General features: G+C 47.9%; 1 protein-coding gene across 1 annotated transcript; it reads right to left on the bottom strand.

Moving 5' to 3' along the window:
• Positions 1-249: 249 nt before the first annotated feature.
• LOC112112048 (low molecular weight neuronal intermediate filament-like) lies at positions 250-15,131 on the bottom strand. The gene is made up of 4 exons (XM_026657659.1): positions 14,377-15,131; positions 7,269-7,586; positions 5,897-6,021; positions 250-2,970 (listed from the first exon to the last, which is right to left on the bottom strand). The coding sequence occupies exons 1-4, from the start codon at positions 15,085-15,087 to the stop codon at positions 2,715-2,717; spliced, it is 1,410 nt and encodes a 469-aa protein (XP_026513444.1). The 5' UTR covers positions 15,088-15,131; the 3' UTR covers positions 250-2,714.
• Between the last annotated feature and the right edge of the window lie 265 nt (positions 15,132-15,396).

The following is a 15,396-nucleotide window of genomic DNA, read 5'->3' as shown; positions in this document are numbered from 1 at the left end:
GAAACGGACAAAAACAAAGCACATAGAGAACTAAAAATGCTGAAGCCAACAACCAAATCATGGTCCCTGGACTAGAGTATGGCACATGTGTTAAACAAATGAGTCTTAGAAATACAGGACCAGATCCTCAGCTGGGGGAAATCAACGTAGCTTCATAGACATTGATGGAGATACATGCTGAGGATCGGGCCTAGGATGCCAGGCAGATGAGTTTACAAGCTGCAAACAACATTTTTGTTCAGACACCAACATACTGTTTATTGGGGGTTCGGTTTTCTATTCATTTGCCTTCCAAATAAACAAAGAATATTTTAATGGAAAAAGAGGAAAGTCACATTCAAATTATCTGAAAGGTAGCTTCATGCAAAATGATACCTTGATCCAAAATGTCGTATCGATTAAAGAAAGAGCACTTGCAATAACCATTGTCTTATGATCAGTCTACATTCCACTATACATACACATTCTAGATTAGGCCATGGATCTGCATTCAGTAACAGTCTAAAGTTGACGTGGTCAAATCATTCACAAAAGATCTGTGTGAAATATTTTTCTCTCATTCTGAAATTCAACATTTTGACCAGATCTCCAGTTGATTGAAAAATGGGGAGAAAGTTTCTCCCCAATTATTTCCCCCTTCAAATGTCAAATTCTGAAATTGTCAAAGTTTTGAAATTCGAACCATTTTGACCAGCTCTAGACTAAAGTTTTAAGCCTACCTCAAGCCCTCTAACAGAACACTAATGTCCGCAGCGACCAATCGCTGTCTGCTCTACATTCAGAATATCAAGCTAATTCTTTCTACAGAACATTCACTTTCATGATACAATTCTCCTCCCCTCCCCCGGGTACATTCGTGGATTGGAAGAGAGACAGACAAATAACATATGGATGTTAACTGAAGGATATCAGACTGTATTTACAGACGGTCTCTCTGCATCATAATTACAGCGCCTGAATTTCCACAACATCTTCATCATTTTGGATGTTACACGTCTTCAGATTGCCGTTCCCAGAAAATATTACTGATGCAATCTGCCCTACACACCCCAAATCCTGTTTTTTAAAGGAGAGCTATAAATCCACTGTTAATTAAGAAGGGCTAAATTTGAAAATTCCAAAATCCGGGCCAGATTGGCAGAAAGGCTCCACACCAAACACGCCAAGTGTGCTCTTGTGAAAATCTGTCTCGAAGGGCCAGATTCTTAGTACCCTTATTTACACTGAGACCCTTTCTAGTACCCCAATGAGACCACTTATGGAGTAAGGTGCTATTCAGTGTGAGTAAATGCATCAGAATCTGGCCCTAAACCAGAGCTTTTCTATCTCTCCTCTTGTCATGCATGGCCTTATCTACACTAGAAAGGGTTTGCTGGTATAGCTAAGACAACCCAGGAAAGGCAGAGCAAGGTATAAGAGTGGAAGGAGTCTCATGAGGAGGGAGGGGCTGAGATAACTCCCAACAAAGACGAGGGAAAGGGGGAATGGAAGAAACTGGCTGACCATCTATGAACATGCTCTAGATCGGGGGTTCTCAAACTTTTTTGCTGGCACGACCCCATTTTAATGACTTATTTCCTCCCGGGACCCCAGACAGCATGGAGGATGCCATTTTGAAGAGCCAAATAGCATCCTCTGCACAGCATGACCTCATCCGTATAGTGCATGCGAGGGCTCACTGTGCAGAGGTAGCCATTTTGTAGAGCAAAATGGCGCCCTCCAGGCATTGTGACCTTGCACGCACCATTCGTGCAAGGTCATGCTGTGCAGCGCAAAATGGTGTCCTCTGAACACTAGGGATCGCCGTGACACCATCTGCTGATGGCCCGTCCCCATTCGGGGCGGTGACCCGCAGTTTGGGAAACACTGCTCTAGCTATTGCCGAATAATAGGTGTGTCTAGGGGCCTTTCAAAAAAAACCATTTACATCCTCATTCTCACTTAGTTTCCATAGGGTATTTAGTGGCTTTGGTTCCCAAGCCTTTCAGGCAACTAGACCAAGTTTGCCAGGCTTTGGGCCAATAAAATGGTCCCCTAGAATCTATGGGAGTGTCAATATTTACTTTAACAGGGACCAAGGTTTGGTTCTGCATCAGCCAACCTCCCATTCAACTGAGCCTACTCTATAAACCGCAATGGAGAGAATAGGGGTTGGAGCAGCTAACGGTGCACTGCAGGGTGTGGGAGGGAGGGGTCAGGGCTCTGAAGCCCTGGACACTGTTATGTAGGGGCCCAATTCTGACCCCGCTGAAATCACTGGAATGTTTTACCACCATGTGCAGTGTGAACAGGACGAGGGCCTGGAAGTCGAGCCTGGAGAGGGCAGGGGACACACATACATACCTTTGTTCTACGAGCATTATTATAATAGCACCAAAGGATCCAACGGAGATCAAGGCCCCATTGTGCTAGGCGCTGTACAAACACATAGCCAGAGACAGTCCCTGCCCAGAGAAGCTTACAATCTACAGACAAGGTGAGAGAGGAAACTGAGGTGCAGGGAGGTGAAGTGACTTGCCCAAGGTCACCCAGCAGGCCAGTGGCAGAGCTGGGACTAGAACCCAGGTCTCTGAGTCCCAGTCCGGAGCACTAGCCACTGGACCAGGCTGCCGCTCAGTGTTACTGTAATTGGCTACATTAGAACACAACGTAATCTCTCGCCTGTGAGGGACTCCTTTTCCCCCTGGGGAGGCGCATAGCGACTTCACTCCAGTTTAGTTCTTGGCTGGGACGGCTTCGACCTTTTCTTCTCCGGGCTGATCTTCCTCGGCAGGCTTCGGCTCCTCTGAAAGTCTGGGGTCCTTGATGCTTTCCTGCAGGTCTCGCTTCTCCTCCCTCCTGACAGTGACCGTGCTGGCGGAGAAGGCTTTTGCGCCAGAGAAAGGGCTAGATGAGAACGTGTAGCCAAGGCCGAAGGTGTTCCCGCTGCTGACGGTGCTTAGCCGCGTTTCCTCCCCTTCCAGTAATTTCCTGGGGGCGGGGGAGAGAGAAACACCAAGAAAGATGCAATAAAGCTGCTTGCTGGAGCAAGATTTCAGATCCCTGCCTTCTCCTTTCTAAAATATCCTTCCCAGATCAGTTTTCATCGAGATGTGGCAACGGGGAACTTCCCCCCCACCCATGGGAAAGCAGCCAAGTGATCAGTCAGCACATTGCCCCCAGGAAGGAACAGCCTCTACGGCTACTGAGACCCGAAGCGCTATTTCACAGGCACACTCCAGACAAACTATCCAGCCAAACCCTGTGACTCAGACTATCCAGCCAAACTGTGTCGTGGAAGGAATCAGATAAAACCTGGCGACACGCTGGTCATGAATATCATCGCGGGGGTCTGTGTCCAGGTCGCATATATAGCATTACAGATGCGAGCTGGAAATATGTTCTTAAAATAGGCTTTTGGAGGCAGTCTGCCCTTGACAAAGGAATGCTGTCTTGGCTGCTTGTTTGCCTGCATCCCCAATGCATATTGAGCAAGGTGAGGCCAAAGAGACAATGGAAAGACATTTACATCGAAGGGAAAACAAGTGATTAAGTCAAGCAGAGAAACAGATTGACCAGAGGACGAAGGAGACAGCCTGGCATCTTCACAAGCAGCAGGGGAGAAAAAATTTACATGGATACACTTCAAAGGTTCACAGGACTACAAAAAGAAGGGGAAAGAACCCTTAGTTATCCATCACTTGGGGACATAGGGTACAGCACCCTCTAAGCCTGTGAATGGTAGATCCTTGCTGATAATTTGCTACAAATGAGAAACTGTTTTTGGCAAAGATATATCTTCCTAGAATGAAGTTTTAGGCACTAGAAAGCATATTATTTTTGTATTGTTTAATCCTTTTTTCTCTTTTATTCTTGCCTGATATCACTTAAATCTGTGCTCTTTATTAATAAACTTAGACTTTAAGGTCAGAAGGGACCATTATGATCATCTAGTCTGACCTCCTGCACAACGCAGGCCACAGAATCTCACCCACCCACTCCTGTATCAAACCTGTGTCCGAGCCATTGAAGTCCTCAAATCATGGTTTAAAGACTTCAAGGTGCAGAGAATCCTCCAGCAAGTGACCCATGCCCCATGCTGCAGAGGAAGGCGAAAAACCCCCAGGGCCTCTGCCAATCTGCCCTGGAGGAAAATTCCTTCCCGACCCCAAATATGGTGATCAGCTAAACCCTGAGCATGTGGGCAAGACTCACCAGCCAGACACCCAGGAAAGAATTCTCTGTAGTAACTCAGATCCCATCCCATCACAGGCCATTGGGCATATTTACCGCTAATAGTCAAAGACTAATTAATTGCCAAAAGTAGGCTATCCCATTATACCATTCCCTCCATAAACTTATCAAGCTTAGTCTTGAAGCCAGATATGTCTTTTGCCCCCACTGCTCCCCTTGGAAGGCTGTTCCAGAACTTCACTTCTCGGATGGTTAGAAACCTTCGTCCAATTTCAAGTCTAAACTTCCTGATGGCCAGTTTATATCCATTTGTTCTTGTGTCCACATTTGTACTGAACTTAAATAATTCCTTTCCCTCCCTGGTATTTATCCCTCTGATATATTTATAGAGAGCAATCATATTCCCCCTCAGCCTTCTTTTAGTTAGGCTAAATAAGCCAAGCTCTTTGAGTCTCCTTTTATAAGATAGGTTTTCCATTCCTCGGATCATCCTAGTAGCCCTTCTCTGCACCTGTTCCAGTTTGAATTCATCCTTCTTAAACATGGGAGACCAGAACTGCACACAGTATTCCAGATGAGGTCTCACCAGTGCCTTGTATAACGGTACTAACACCTCCTTATCTCTACTGGAAATACCTCGCCTGATGCACCCCAAGACCGCATTAGCTTTTTTCACGGCCACATCACATAACTTGTTCTTGTTTTATACAAAACCACCTCAGCGCTGTTATATCGATGCATGAGTCCTCAGCCAAACAGGCTGGTGAGTGCTCGGTCTCTTCGGAAGCAGCAAACTTCATAATTTCTAAGCGTGTCCAGTGAGAAGGACTGGACGCTGCAGGGAGACGTCTCAGGAACTCAGGACCTGGGCTTCACTGATTCTTACCTGCAGGGCCAGGTTTGGACTGGCAGAGTCTGGAGGAGCTCATTAGCAAGGCAGACACACTGGAGCATCAGGTAGCTGATGCACAGTTTAGCAGCCGCAAAGCTCTCACTTGTCAAGGCAGAGGGGTAACACGGTGGCTTAGGGTTCTGGATTCCCTGACGAGAGCGTCACAACTACGTGACATCAGTGAGGCCATGGAGATGAGTGTCCAGGCAACATGGTGATGACAGTGATATATGTCAGGGATCTTTGAAGACGAATAACGGAGCTGGATACCATATTCCTATTTAAATGGGATCTGAGCACCTAACTCCCTTAGGTCATTTGAAAATCCCAGCTTGAAGACCTAGACAGACAGATGGCTGCTGTACAGCATTTTGATCTAGGTTTCCTAATGCATATTGCTATGGATTCCTTTTTGGATGTTTTTTTAAAGGCTCTGCTTAAGGAATTATTTTGGGGGACCTTTTCTGCCCTGTGTTATGCAGGAGGTGAGACTAGATGATCACAGTGGTCCCTTCTGGCCTTAGAAGCTATTAATCTCTGGAAACTTTAAAACGCGTTTGCGTATGAGGAGATCAGGAGTAAAAATAGGAGCAATGGGGGGTGGGGGCTTTTGACCAGTTCTAACCCCGAGTCGAACCTGGGCATCTGCTGTAATTTTTCTCATTATTCTCATTACAGAACTGCGCTGGATTGCTACACAATCTTACAGAATATCCAGGGGTATAATGTTTCTGGGTATTTGTTTCTTTCTACGAAAACTGAGAGGTGTGACCGCCAGCATCAAATATCCCCAAAGACATAGGGGAAGAAGGCCTCTTGATATCGTTTTACCTGTATGCAGCTATTTCAATATCCAGGGCCATCTTCACATTCAGCAGGTCTTGGTACTCTCGGAGGTGACGAGCCATCTCTCCCTTGGTCGTCCTTAGAGCATTTTCAAGCTGGTTAATAGTCTCCTGCAGAAAAAGAAGTAGAAGGGAGAACATTTTGATCATGTCAGTAGGTCCCTCTCGTTTGCTTTTAGTGCCCCTCCTTCCAGATGTGTTGTTCAAACTGATCTCAGGAGGAGATATCAGTGTGGTCCAGTGGATTAGAGTGCTGGACTGGGACCCAGACTGGACTGAGTTTTCTATTCCTGGCTATGCCACTGACTTGCTGTTTAAGCAGGGCAAGTCATTTCACCTTTCTTTCCCTCCCACCTCTGCCTTGTTTATTTCAACTGCAGTCTCTGCAGGGCAGGGATTGTCTTATTATGTGTTTATACAGTGCATATCCCAAATCTCAGTAGCGATCCTATACATTTACTAATACGCTCAAACATTCGTTTGGGCTGGTCCCTTCCCCAGCATATCAGACGTCTGCTGTTCTAGCAAATCAGCTCTGTTCCTCAAAGGAGTTCATGTGATTATTATTTTTTCTATCTAATCTAATAGTCAAATCAGGAGACTAGAAGCCCGGACTCCTGGGTTCTATTGTTGGCTCACAGCCTGATCTTGGGCAAGTCACTTGGACTTCTTTGAAATTGTAGATCTAACCATTTGGGAGGTGCAATTGGAATTCGAGCACCTCTGGAAATCAGCCCCTCAGTGGACACCCAAAAAACAGAGGCCCCCAAAGATCAATGAATGCTTTGTGCCTCAGTTTCCCAAGCTGAGACGTGGGGCTAATAATACTTACAATCTACCTCACCCGGGGCTGGAGGGTGGGGTAGTGAATGAATGTTTTCAAAGTGTTTGAAGATCACAGGCGGGAGATATTATAGAAATGTTACTATCATAGTCTCTCCCCCTCCCATTCAGGGCAAGGTTTGCTAAGTACATCCCATCTCTGTGTAAGGACCGTCTTCTTCCCAGCGCAAACATGCCCCAAAGCCTGGCCTCCACCAGCTATCAGGAAAGACAAAAGCCCAGGATAATTTTGCTAGATGCATATCTGGCATTTTGCCACTTGAGTCTCTGATTCCTAGGGCTGCAAGTGAGCTCTTGAGTTGGAAACAAATAAGAAGCTGATGTCTATTGGCAAGTGTCAGGGATAGCTCAGTGGTTTGAGCATTGGCCTGCTAAACCCAGGGTTGAGAGTTCAATCCTTGAGGGGGCCATTTAGGGATTTGGGGATTTAGTTGGGGATTGGTCCTGCTTTGAGCAGGGGGTTGGACTAGATACCTCCTGAGGTCCCTTCTAACCCTGATATTCTATGATTCTACCTGCAGATTATGGATCTCCCCATTGCTCCTCTCCTCCGCTTCCTGCAGCTGCCTCTCCAGGGACTCGTTGGCATTCCTCAGAGCCTCGACCTCGATGTTGCGGGCCTGCAGCTGGCGCCGGTACTCCGTGATCTCCTCCTTGGCCTGGCGGATGCTGTCACTGCTGCGAGCCGCCTCCTCGGTGAAGTTGGCGAATTTGGATTTGTACCACTCTTCGGCGGACTGCTGGTTCCGGGCGGAAAGGACCTCATACTGCATGCGGATCTCCTTCAAGGCGGCCGTGAGGTCAGGCTTGCTCACGTCCACCTCCACTGAGACCTGGAGAGGGCACAGAAGGAAGGGACCCCACCCCACACACAGGCAGCATGAAGCACGGGGAAACGGATAGGAATACAAAAACACTGAAGCTGCTCAGGGCTGTTTCCCGACGTCCTAGGCTGCATGGCCTGAATGATGGCCCAGATCCTTCACCTTGTCCCCCATGCAGAGCCGGAGCGCTCAGGACACAGGGGAACAGCTGTGTTTCCTCTGCACGAAGCAAGCTGGAGGACAAATGACTCCCATACTGAGCGGTGGAGCCCAGCACCATGAGGTCCCAATACAGAGGCTCTTTGAATTAAGGACAAGGTAGAAATGAAGTCAGGGGATTTAGTGCTACACGGCTCTTCTCTCCACAGTCATGCACGGTCCTGGAGCTCCTCTGCTGTCACGGGATGGCCTGAGGGCAGGGGGAGATGTTGCTTGCCCCTGTGGGGTTTCCCCAGCAGCTAGCCAAATTATTCAGATACTTGGGGCAGGAATAAGTCCTAACGAAGTGGATTGGTGGACAGGAAGCGGGTAGTCACGGGTGCATGACAGAATGCCGCATAGCCGGGGGAACACTGCAGGACCCCCGCCTCCACATGCGGATATGGAATAGCTATAAAATACACATTATATGGGACCAGATCCTTAGCTGGTGTAAATCTGCATAGCTCTTCTGAAGTCAGTGGAGCGATGTCAGTTTACACCAGCTGACCATCCACCGTGCCCCCTGTCTATAGCCACAGTGAGTAAATATGTAGGCAGAAAGACCATATAGGCAAAGGACACATAGGTGGATAGGTATAGATAGATAGCTGTATTAGACAGACATTCTCTCTACAGGTATTTGTGTGTAGACAGTGAAAGAGAGGTGTGTATGGAGATAGATAGATGGGGGGATGGATGGGGATAGATAGCTAGATAGATATTGACTCATGTTAAAAGTCAGTATCTCAACAATTACTAGGTTAACACAGCAAATTAACCTGGGTTCAAAGAAATGTATCAGAGGAGCAAAGACTTTGACAGGTACAGCATTAATTTTAGACATGCGAGTTGTGCAGGATCAGTTAACAAGTCCTACACACAGCTCTGCTAAGTGTTCCTGAATTGCTACCATAACACCACCCAGGAGTGAAATGACTCATTTATTTAAGTTGTCCAGTGTTTCTGTAGAATTCTGTACAGTGCTGGCCTTCCGCCACAGTTCAATCTGAATCTAAACGTGTACATGTACCTGGTTTATTGCTCCCCCATTTCATGGAGAGAAATGACAGCATTGTGGGCAAACAGAATGCATTGCCTTCTCAATCCAACACCCAGGGCCTGCTGCATTCTTTGTAGCTCTGCCGATTACAGATTTTACACACTGAAAGAGTTTCCCACAACCTGGCCTTATGATGCAAAATATTAGAAAAGCCAGGAAGTTATTGGTCTGTCAGTGAATTTCCATACAGATGGTGGATTGTGGCCATGATATAAAGAGCTCATTTTAGGGTTTGCTCATCAGATGCCTGCACATATCTAAAAAAAGATATACTGGCACTAGAAAAGGTTCAGAAAAGGGCAACTAAAATGATTAGGGGTTTGGAACGGGTCCCATATGAGGAGAGATTAAAGAGGCTAGGACTCTTCAGCTTGGAAAAGAGGAGACTAAGGGGGGATATGATAGAGCTATATAAAATCTTGAGTGATGTGGAGAAAGTGAATAAGGAAAAGTTATTTACTTATTCCCATAATACAAGAACTAGGGGTCACTAAATGAAATTAATAGGCAGCAGGTTTAAAACAAATACAAGTAAGTTCTTCTTCATGCAGCACACAGTCAACTTGTGGAACTCCTTACCTGAGGAGGTTGTGAAGGCTAGGACTATAACAGTGTTTAAAAGAGAACTGGATAAATGCATGGAGGTTAAGTCCATTAATGGCTATTAGCCAGGATGGGTAAGGAATGGTGTCCCTAGCCTCTGTTTGTCAGAGGATGGAGATAGATGGCAGGAGAGAGATCACTTGATCATTACCTGTTAGGTTCACTCCCTCTGGGGCACTTGGCATTGGCCACTGTCGGTAGACAGGATACTGGGCTAGATGGACCTTTGGTCTGACCCGGTACGGCCGTTCTTATGTTCACATATTTATTCTAATACAACCAGTGGAGTTCCTCACTGAGGAACATGGACCCAGAATATGGAATATGCAGGTACAACTCTAGCAATGGATTTAGTCCTATATATGAAGATAAGTTATGTATTGGGGATTGGTCCTGCTTTGAGCAGGGGGTTGGACTAGATACCTCCTGAGGTCCCGTCCAACCCGGATATTCTATGATTCTATGATTAGAAATGAATGGCATTCCAGAAGTGGAGTTTAACCTTGCAAACAAAGGACATTGTAGCAAATAGGCAAAAAAAAAAAAAAAAAAGCATTTGCTGGTATCAATACCTCATTACACAGGGGGGTCATAAGTGAAATCAAACCTGTAATGCAGGGGAAAGTCCTCCTTTGAATGAAATGGGTTTCAGCTCCTTGTCTAAGAGAAGTTCAGATATTCATGTATTCAGGAATGTACTGGGTCAAAGTCAGCTGTAGTGTAAGCAGATGCAACTCCAAGGCTGAAGTGGTCTCATTATGCTGGCTTGACCCTGTAAGGTGCAGAACACCCTGGCTCCAATCTAGCAAAGCACTAAAACATATATATTTGCTGCAAGTAGCATAGTTAAGGAGGGACTGAAAGCCGCTGTCAGAGGAACAAGCAAAACAAGCAAGAAAGAGAGAATAAAGCGGAAGAAGATTCATATTTCTAGGCTTAATGCACTCTGAGAATACAGCGCAGCCTTTATTATTGCAGCCATAGTCAAATTTCTCTGTTATATCCAGAGCTGTACCCTTCTCTGCCTCACCAAAAAAAAAATCTATTTGTGGTATTATCACAATTATATCTACGTGCCCCAATGTGCTAAGTGTTGTACCTACAAAGTTTGATACAGTCCCTACTCACCCCTAACAGTTTATGATCGAGAGAGACAAAGAATGGGAGAGTACTGTCCTGATATTACAGACAGGAAACTGGGTCAGAGTCAGACTAAGCGACTTGGCAAAGTCACACAAGAAATCTGTAGCAGAGCTCATCTCAAATCCCAATCCAGTGCTTTAGCCATAAAATCAACCTTCCTCTTCATAAGTTAAATGAAAATTCCCCTTCATTAGCCAAAGCTTTGGTCATCTGAATGTATTCTGCGTCCCTCGTGACATCTCAGGGGAAATCCATGGTGGATGGGTGAGGTCCCAGAGTACTGGAGACGGGCAAACATAGTATCTGTTTTTAAGAATGGCAACAAAGAGCACCCTGGGAATTATAGACCAGTCAGCCTTACTTTAATACCTGGAAAGATGCCAGAACAAATTATTGAACAATCAATTTGTGATCACCTAGAGGATAATGGGGTTATAAGGACTAGCCAGCATAGATTTGTCAAGAACAAATCATGCCAAACCAACCTAATTTCCTTCTCTGACAGGGTTACTGGCCCAGCAGATGGGGGGAAGGAGTAGATGCAATAGATCTTGATTTTAGTAAGGCTTTTGAACTGTCCCACATGACATTCTCATAAGCAAAATGTAGTCTAGCTGGAATTACTAGAAGGTGGGTGCACAACTGGTTGAAAGACCATACTCAAAGAATAGTTATCAATGGTTCACTGTCAGACTGGGAGGGTGTATCTACTGGGGTCCTGCAGGGGTCAGTCCTGGGTCTGAAACTATTTAATATTTTTATTAATGATTTGCACAATGGAGTGAAAAGTATGCTTATAAAACTTGCAGATGACACCAAGCTGGGAGGGGTTGCAAACATTTTGGAAGAAAGGATTAAAATTCAAAGTGACCTTGACAAATTGGAGAATTGGTCTGAAATCAACAAGATGAAATTCAAGAAAGAAAAGTGTAAAGAACTACACTTAGCAAGGAAAAAAAAAATCAAACACAGCTACAAAATGGGGAACAACTGCTTGGTGGCAGTACTGCTGGAAAGGGTCCAGGGGTTGTAGTGGATCACAAATTGAACATGAGACAATGGTGTGATGCAGTTAACAGGAGCGTCACACATAAGGTAATTGTCCTGTTCCTCTCGGCACTGGTGAGGCCTCAGCTGGAGCATTGTGTCAAATTCTGGGTGCCACACTTTTGGAAAGATGCGGATAAATTGGAGAGAGTCCAGAGGAAAGCCACAAAAATGATAATAAGTTTAGAAAACCTGATCTACAAGGAAAGGTTAAAAAACCTGGGCATGTTTAGTCTTGAGAAAAGAAGAACGAGAGGGGACCTGACAACAGTCTTCGAATAGGTAAGAAGTGTTATAAAGAGCACGGTGATCAACTGTTCTCCGTGTGCAAGGCAGGACAAGACATAATGGGCTTAATCTGCAGCAAGGGAGATTGAGGGTAGATAGTAGAAAACATTTTCTAACTCTAAGGGTGTTAAGCTCTGGAAGGTTGTGGAATCCCCGTCATTGGAGGTTTTAAGGACAGGCTGGACAAACACCTCTCATGGGCAGTCTCCGTTTACTTGGCTCTGCCTCAGCGCAGGGGGCTGGACTTGATGACCTCTCAATTCCCTTCCAGCCCTATGTTTCTATGATTCCATATGGATAATCCAGGCTGCATTACAATACCTCTGCACCAGCTATTGATTTCAATGCTCAGGAGATTCATCCGTTTCCATCAATAATGCAACTGCAGCTGTAAAGCCGCTTCACTAAGCTGCTCTGGGTTTGTCCTTACGGATCTGGTGTTTTAATACCTTTACATGCAGTTTAACATTTGTCTGACACCACCTTGCGAAAGTGGACATTAACGAAACCCACATGACAAAAGAGTTGTCACTGAGCTGCCCATGAAACCTACGCATAACAAGCTCATTAGAATAACCGCTATTCTCATGTACATCCAAAGAATTAACGTGGGTTAGCTACTTTTTGCATTAAGCATGCTTCATTTTTTCCTCCCAACATGTACAGAAATAGTCCCGCAACTTCACTTGAAACCCAGACTGATGAATGAAGCCAGGACTGAGCTTTCCTTCTTTTCTAAGCTTCGGTCTTTTCATTCCACTAGCACGTGGCTCAGGCACAATAGATTGTCATTGTGTGCGCTCTGCAGGGTGGGCGCTAGGTACCTATTGTACCAATGGCACTGCAGTATAGCAGCAGGATGCTATCTTCCCAGCAGGGCTTAGTAACAATATAATCAAGGTACAGTTTGCTGTGGTATTCAAGGAACTGAATCACACTTCCAACAGTCCAATGTGAGCCAATCCAATACTCAACGCAAAAGAAGACGCAGCGCTGATTTAACCTTCCAGACGACTTTATGCAGAATACAATGTAATCAAAAAAGCAGAATATGTAAGTACCCTATTACCCATTCAATACAGGGAAGGAGGATAGGGGTCATAGCTGCAGGATGCAAAGGCATTGTGTGCAGGCATCCAACACCATGAGGTGAGCCAGTCAAATGTCTACCTTAACAAAGATAACCTTTCAATGACCCACTGGCTGCAATAGCTTTGTGCCCAGTGCAAAGGATCTAGTATCTATCCATTCAGCATATGCAAGAGGAAGAGAATAGGGGGAGGGTATGTAACACTCTCTATATGCTCAGCCTATGGAAGTATAAAATTATGGGGTGGGGGTGAGGGCTGTGCTCTAATGCACAGCATAGAGGAGGAGGGCAGTATTGTGCATGTATGCCACACCCTATCCATCTAGCACATACGGAAGAGGGGTAATCAGTGCGTATAACACACCTCATCCAGCACACTGGAAGGGTGCGTATGTGTGTATAGCATACACTTTATCCAGCATAGAGACGGAGGGGTACGGGTGTGTAGCACACACTTTATCCAGCACACAAGAGGAGGGGTTTGTGTGTGTGTAATACTCCTTAGGAGTATCAGAGGGGTAGCCGTGTTAGTCTGGATCTGTAAAAAGCAAGAGAGAGTCCTGTGGCACCTTTAAGACTAACAGATGTATTGGAGCATAAGCTTTCATGGGTGAATGCCCACTTCAAGTGGGCATTTACTCACGAAAGCTTATGCTCCAATACATCTGTTAGTCTTAAAGGTGCCACAGGACTCTCTCTTGCTCCTTAGGAGGAGATGGATATTGGGGGTGAGTGAAGGCACACCCCATCCACGTGGCATGTGGGGGGAGAAGGGCGCTGGGCACCTGGGGATGTGGGCGGTGGAATGGGATTGCTGGGTGGTTGAATCCTGGAGGTGAACACCGAGCCCTTGGGGGTGTTATGTGCCACCCTGGGGAGGCTGCTGTTGGGCATCTTGCCAGGAGGGGAGCACTGGGAAGGCGGGATGCAGAAAGGGGAGCGCTGTGCTGGGCAGGGACAGGTGGGGAGATCCGTGCAGCAGGGTTGGTCGGTTGGGTGGATACAGAACAGGGAGTGTGCAGGGCTGGGGCTGGGCAGGGACAGGGGAGGGGAAGAGAGAGCAGGGCAGGGGCTGGGGGGGGCAGGTGGGGAGGGGAGTACAGGGCTGAGAGGGCTGGAGGGGATGGGAGCGCAGGGGCAGGCGGGGAGGAGAGGGGAGCGCAGCGTTTGTCAGGGGGATACAGAACTGGGAGCCCAGCGCTGGGCAGGGGCAGGTGGCAAGGGAGTGCAGGGCTGGGCAGGGGCAGGTGGGGAGCCGGAGCGCAGGGCTGAACAGGGACATGGGGAGCGCAGGGCGGGGCGGTCAGGGCCGGGGGATGCTGGGGAAGGGCAGGTGGGCAGCGCACCGCAGAGCTGGGCGCTGGTACCTGCGCATCCTGCAGCGAGGCTTGCAGCTCCGCCACCTCCTCCTCGTGCACCTTCCGGAGGAAGGCGATCTCGTCCAGCAGCGACTCCACCTTCTTCTCCAGCTCCAGCCGGGCCAGGGTGGCGTGGTCCACGTCCTTCCTGTACTCGCGCAGGGCCAGCTCGGCCTCCTCCCGCCGGCGCGCCTCCTCCTGGCACTGCTCCCGCAGGCGCTGCAGCCCCTGCGCCAGCTGCTGGCTCTCCAGCTGCGCCTCGTCCCGCTCGTGGCGCAGCTCCTCCACCTTGGAGCGCAACTCGCGAATCTCCTGCTCGTAGAGCTGCTGCAGGCGGGAGGGCTCCGCCTGGCGCTGGCGCAGCAGGGAGACCTCGGCCTCCAGCAGCCGGTTGTGCTGCTCCAGCTGGTGCACCTTCTCGATGTAGGTCACGAAGCGGTCGTTGAGCCCTTGCAGCTGCTCCTTCTCGTTGGTGCGCACGATTTTCAGCTCGTTGCTCACCGCGCTGGACTGGGAGAGCAGCTCCAGGTGGTTCGCGGAGCTGGGCCCGGCCAGCTTGCGATAGGAGGTGGGGTAGGAGTCCCTGGCATGGTGGGCGCGGTAGCCGGCAGCCCGGGGAGGTGCCGGGCTGCTGTAGACCCTGCTGGAGAGGCGAGAAGTTTCCCCGAAGATCTTCTTATAGGAGGAGGGTGGGTAGAGCAGGTCGCTGGTGTAGCTCATGGTGGGGCTGCGAGGGAGCTGCAGGCAGGGAAGGGACGATGCTGGGTGGGTGATGCACAGAAAGGGGGGGAGGACAATGCGCCTGGCTCTCCCCTTTTATAGCCCCGCAAACACCAATCCTCTTTCTCCTGCTCCTGGAAATTACAACGCCCAGACAACTGCAAATCTGCATGGCAGGGAGGAGGGAGCGAAGCGCGCGGGGGGCTGAAAGGGAGGCACTTGCCTCTCTCCTTGCCTGAGATTCGCTTGATCAGCAAGTGCTGGCTGCAGCTGAGACCTGCCACCGACTCAATGTGTGTGTAGCCCCAG

The sequence above is a fragment of the Terrapene carolina genome, unplaced genomic scaffold, assembly GCF_002925995.2.
Source record: "Terrapene carolina triunguis isolate 2854851 unplaced genomic scaffold, T_m_triunguis-2.0 Scaffold53, whole genome shotgun sequence".
In the NCBI taxonomy this organism is placed as follows: domain Eukaryota; kingdom Metazoa; phylum Chordata; order Testudines; family Emydidae; genus Terrapene; species Terrapene triunguis.
This window is presented reverse-complemented; position numbering and strand designations above follow the sequence as displayed.

Excerpts from the sequence above, each read along its gene's own strand:
- LOC112112048 (XM_026657659.1), bottom strand. The coding sequence starts at position 15,087 with ATGAGCTACACCAGCGACCTGCTCTACCCACCCTCCTCCTATAAGAAG. Across the intron at positions 6,022-7,268 it reads GGGAGATCCATAATCTGCAG|GAGACTATTAACCAGCTTGA; the intron begins GTAGAATCATAG and ends CTTTTTCTGCAG. Across the intron at positions 2,971-5,896 it reads ATTGAAATAGCTGCATACAG|GAAATTACTGGAAGGGGAGG; the intron begins GTAAAACGATAT and ends CCCCGCCCCCAG.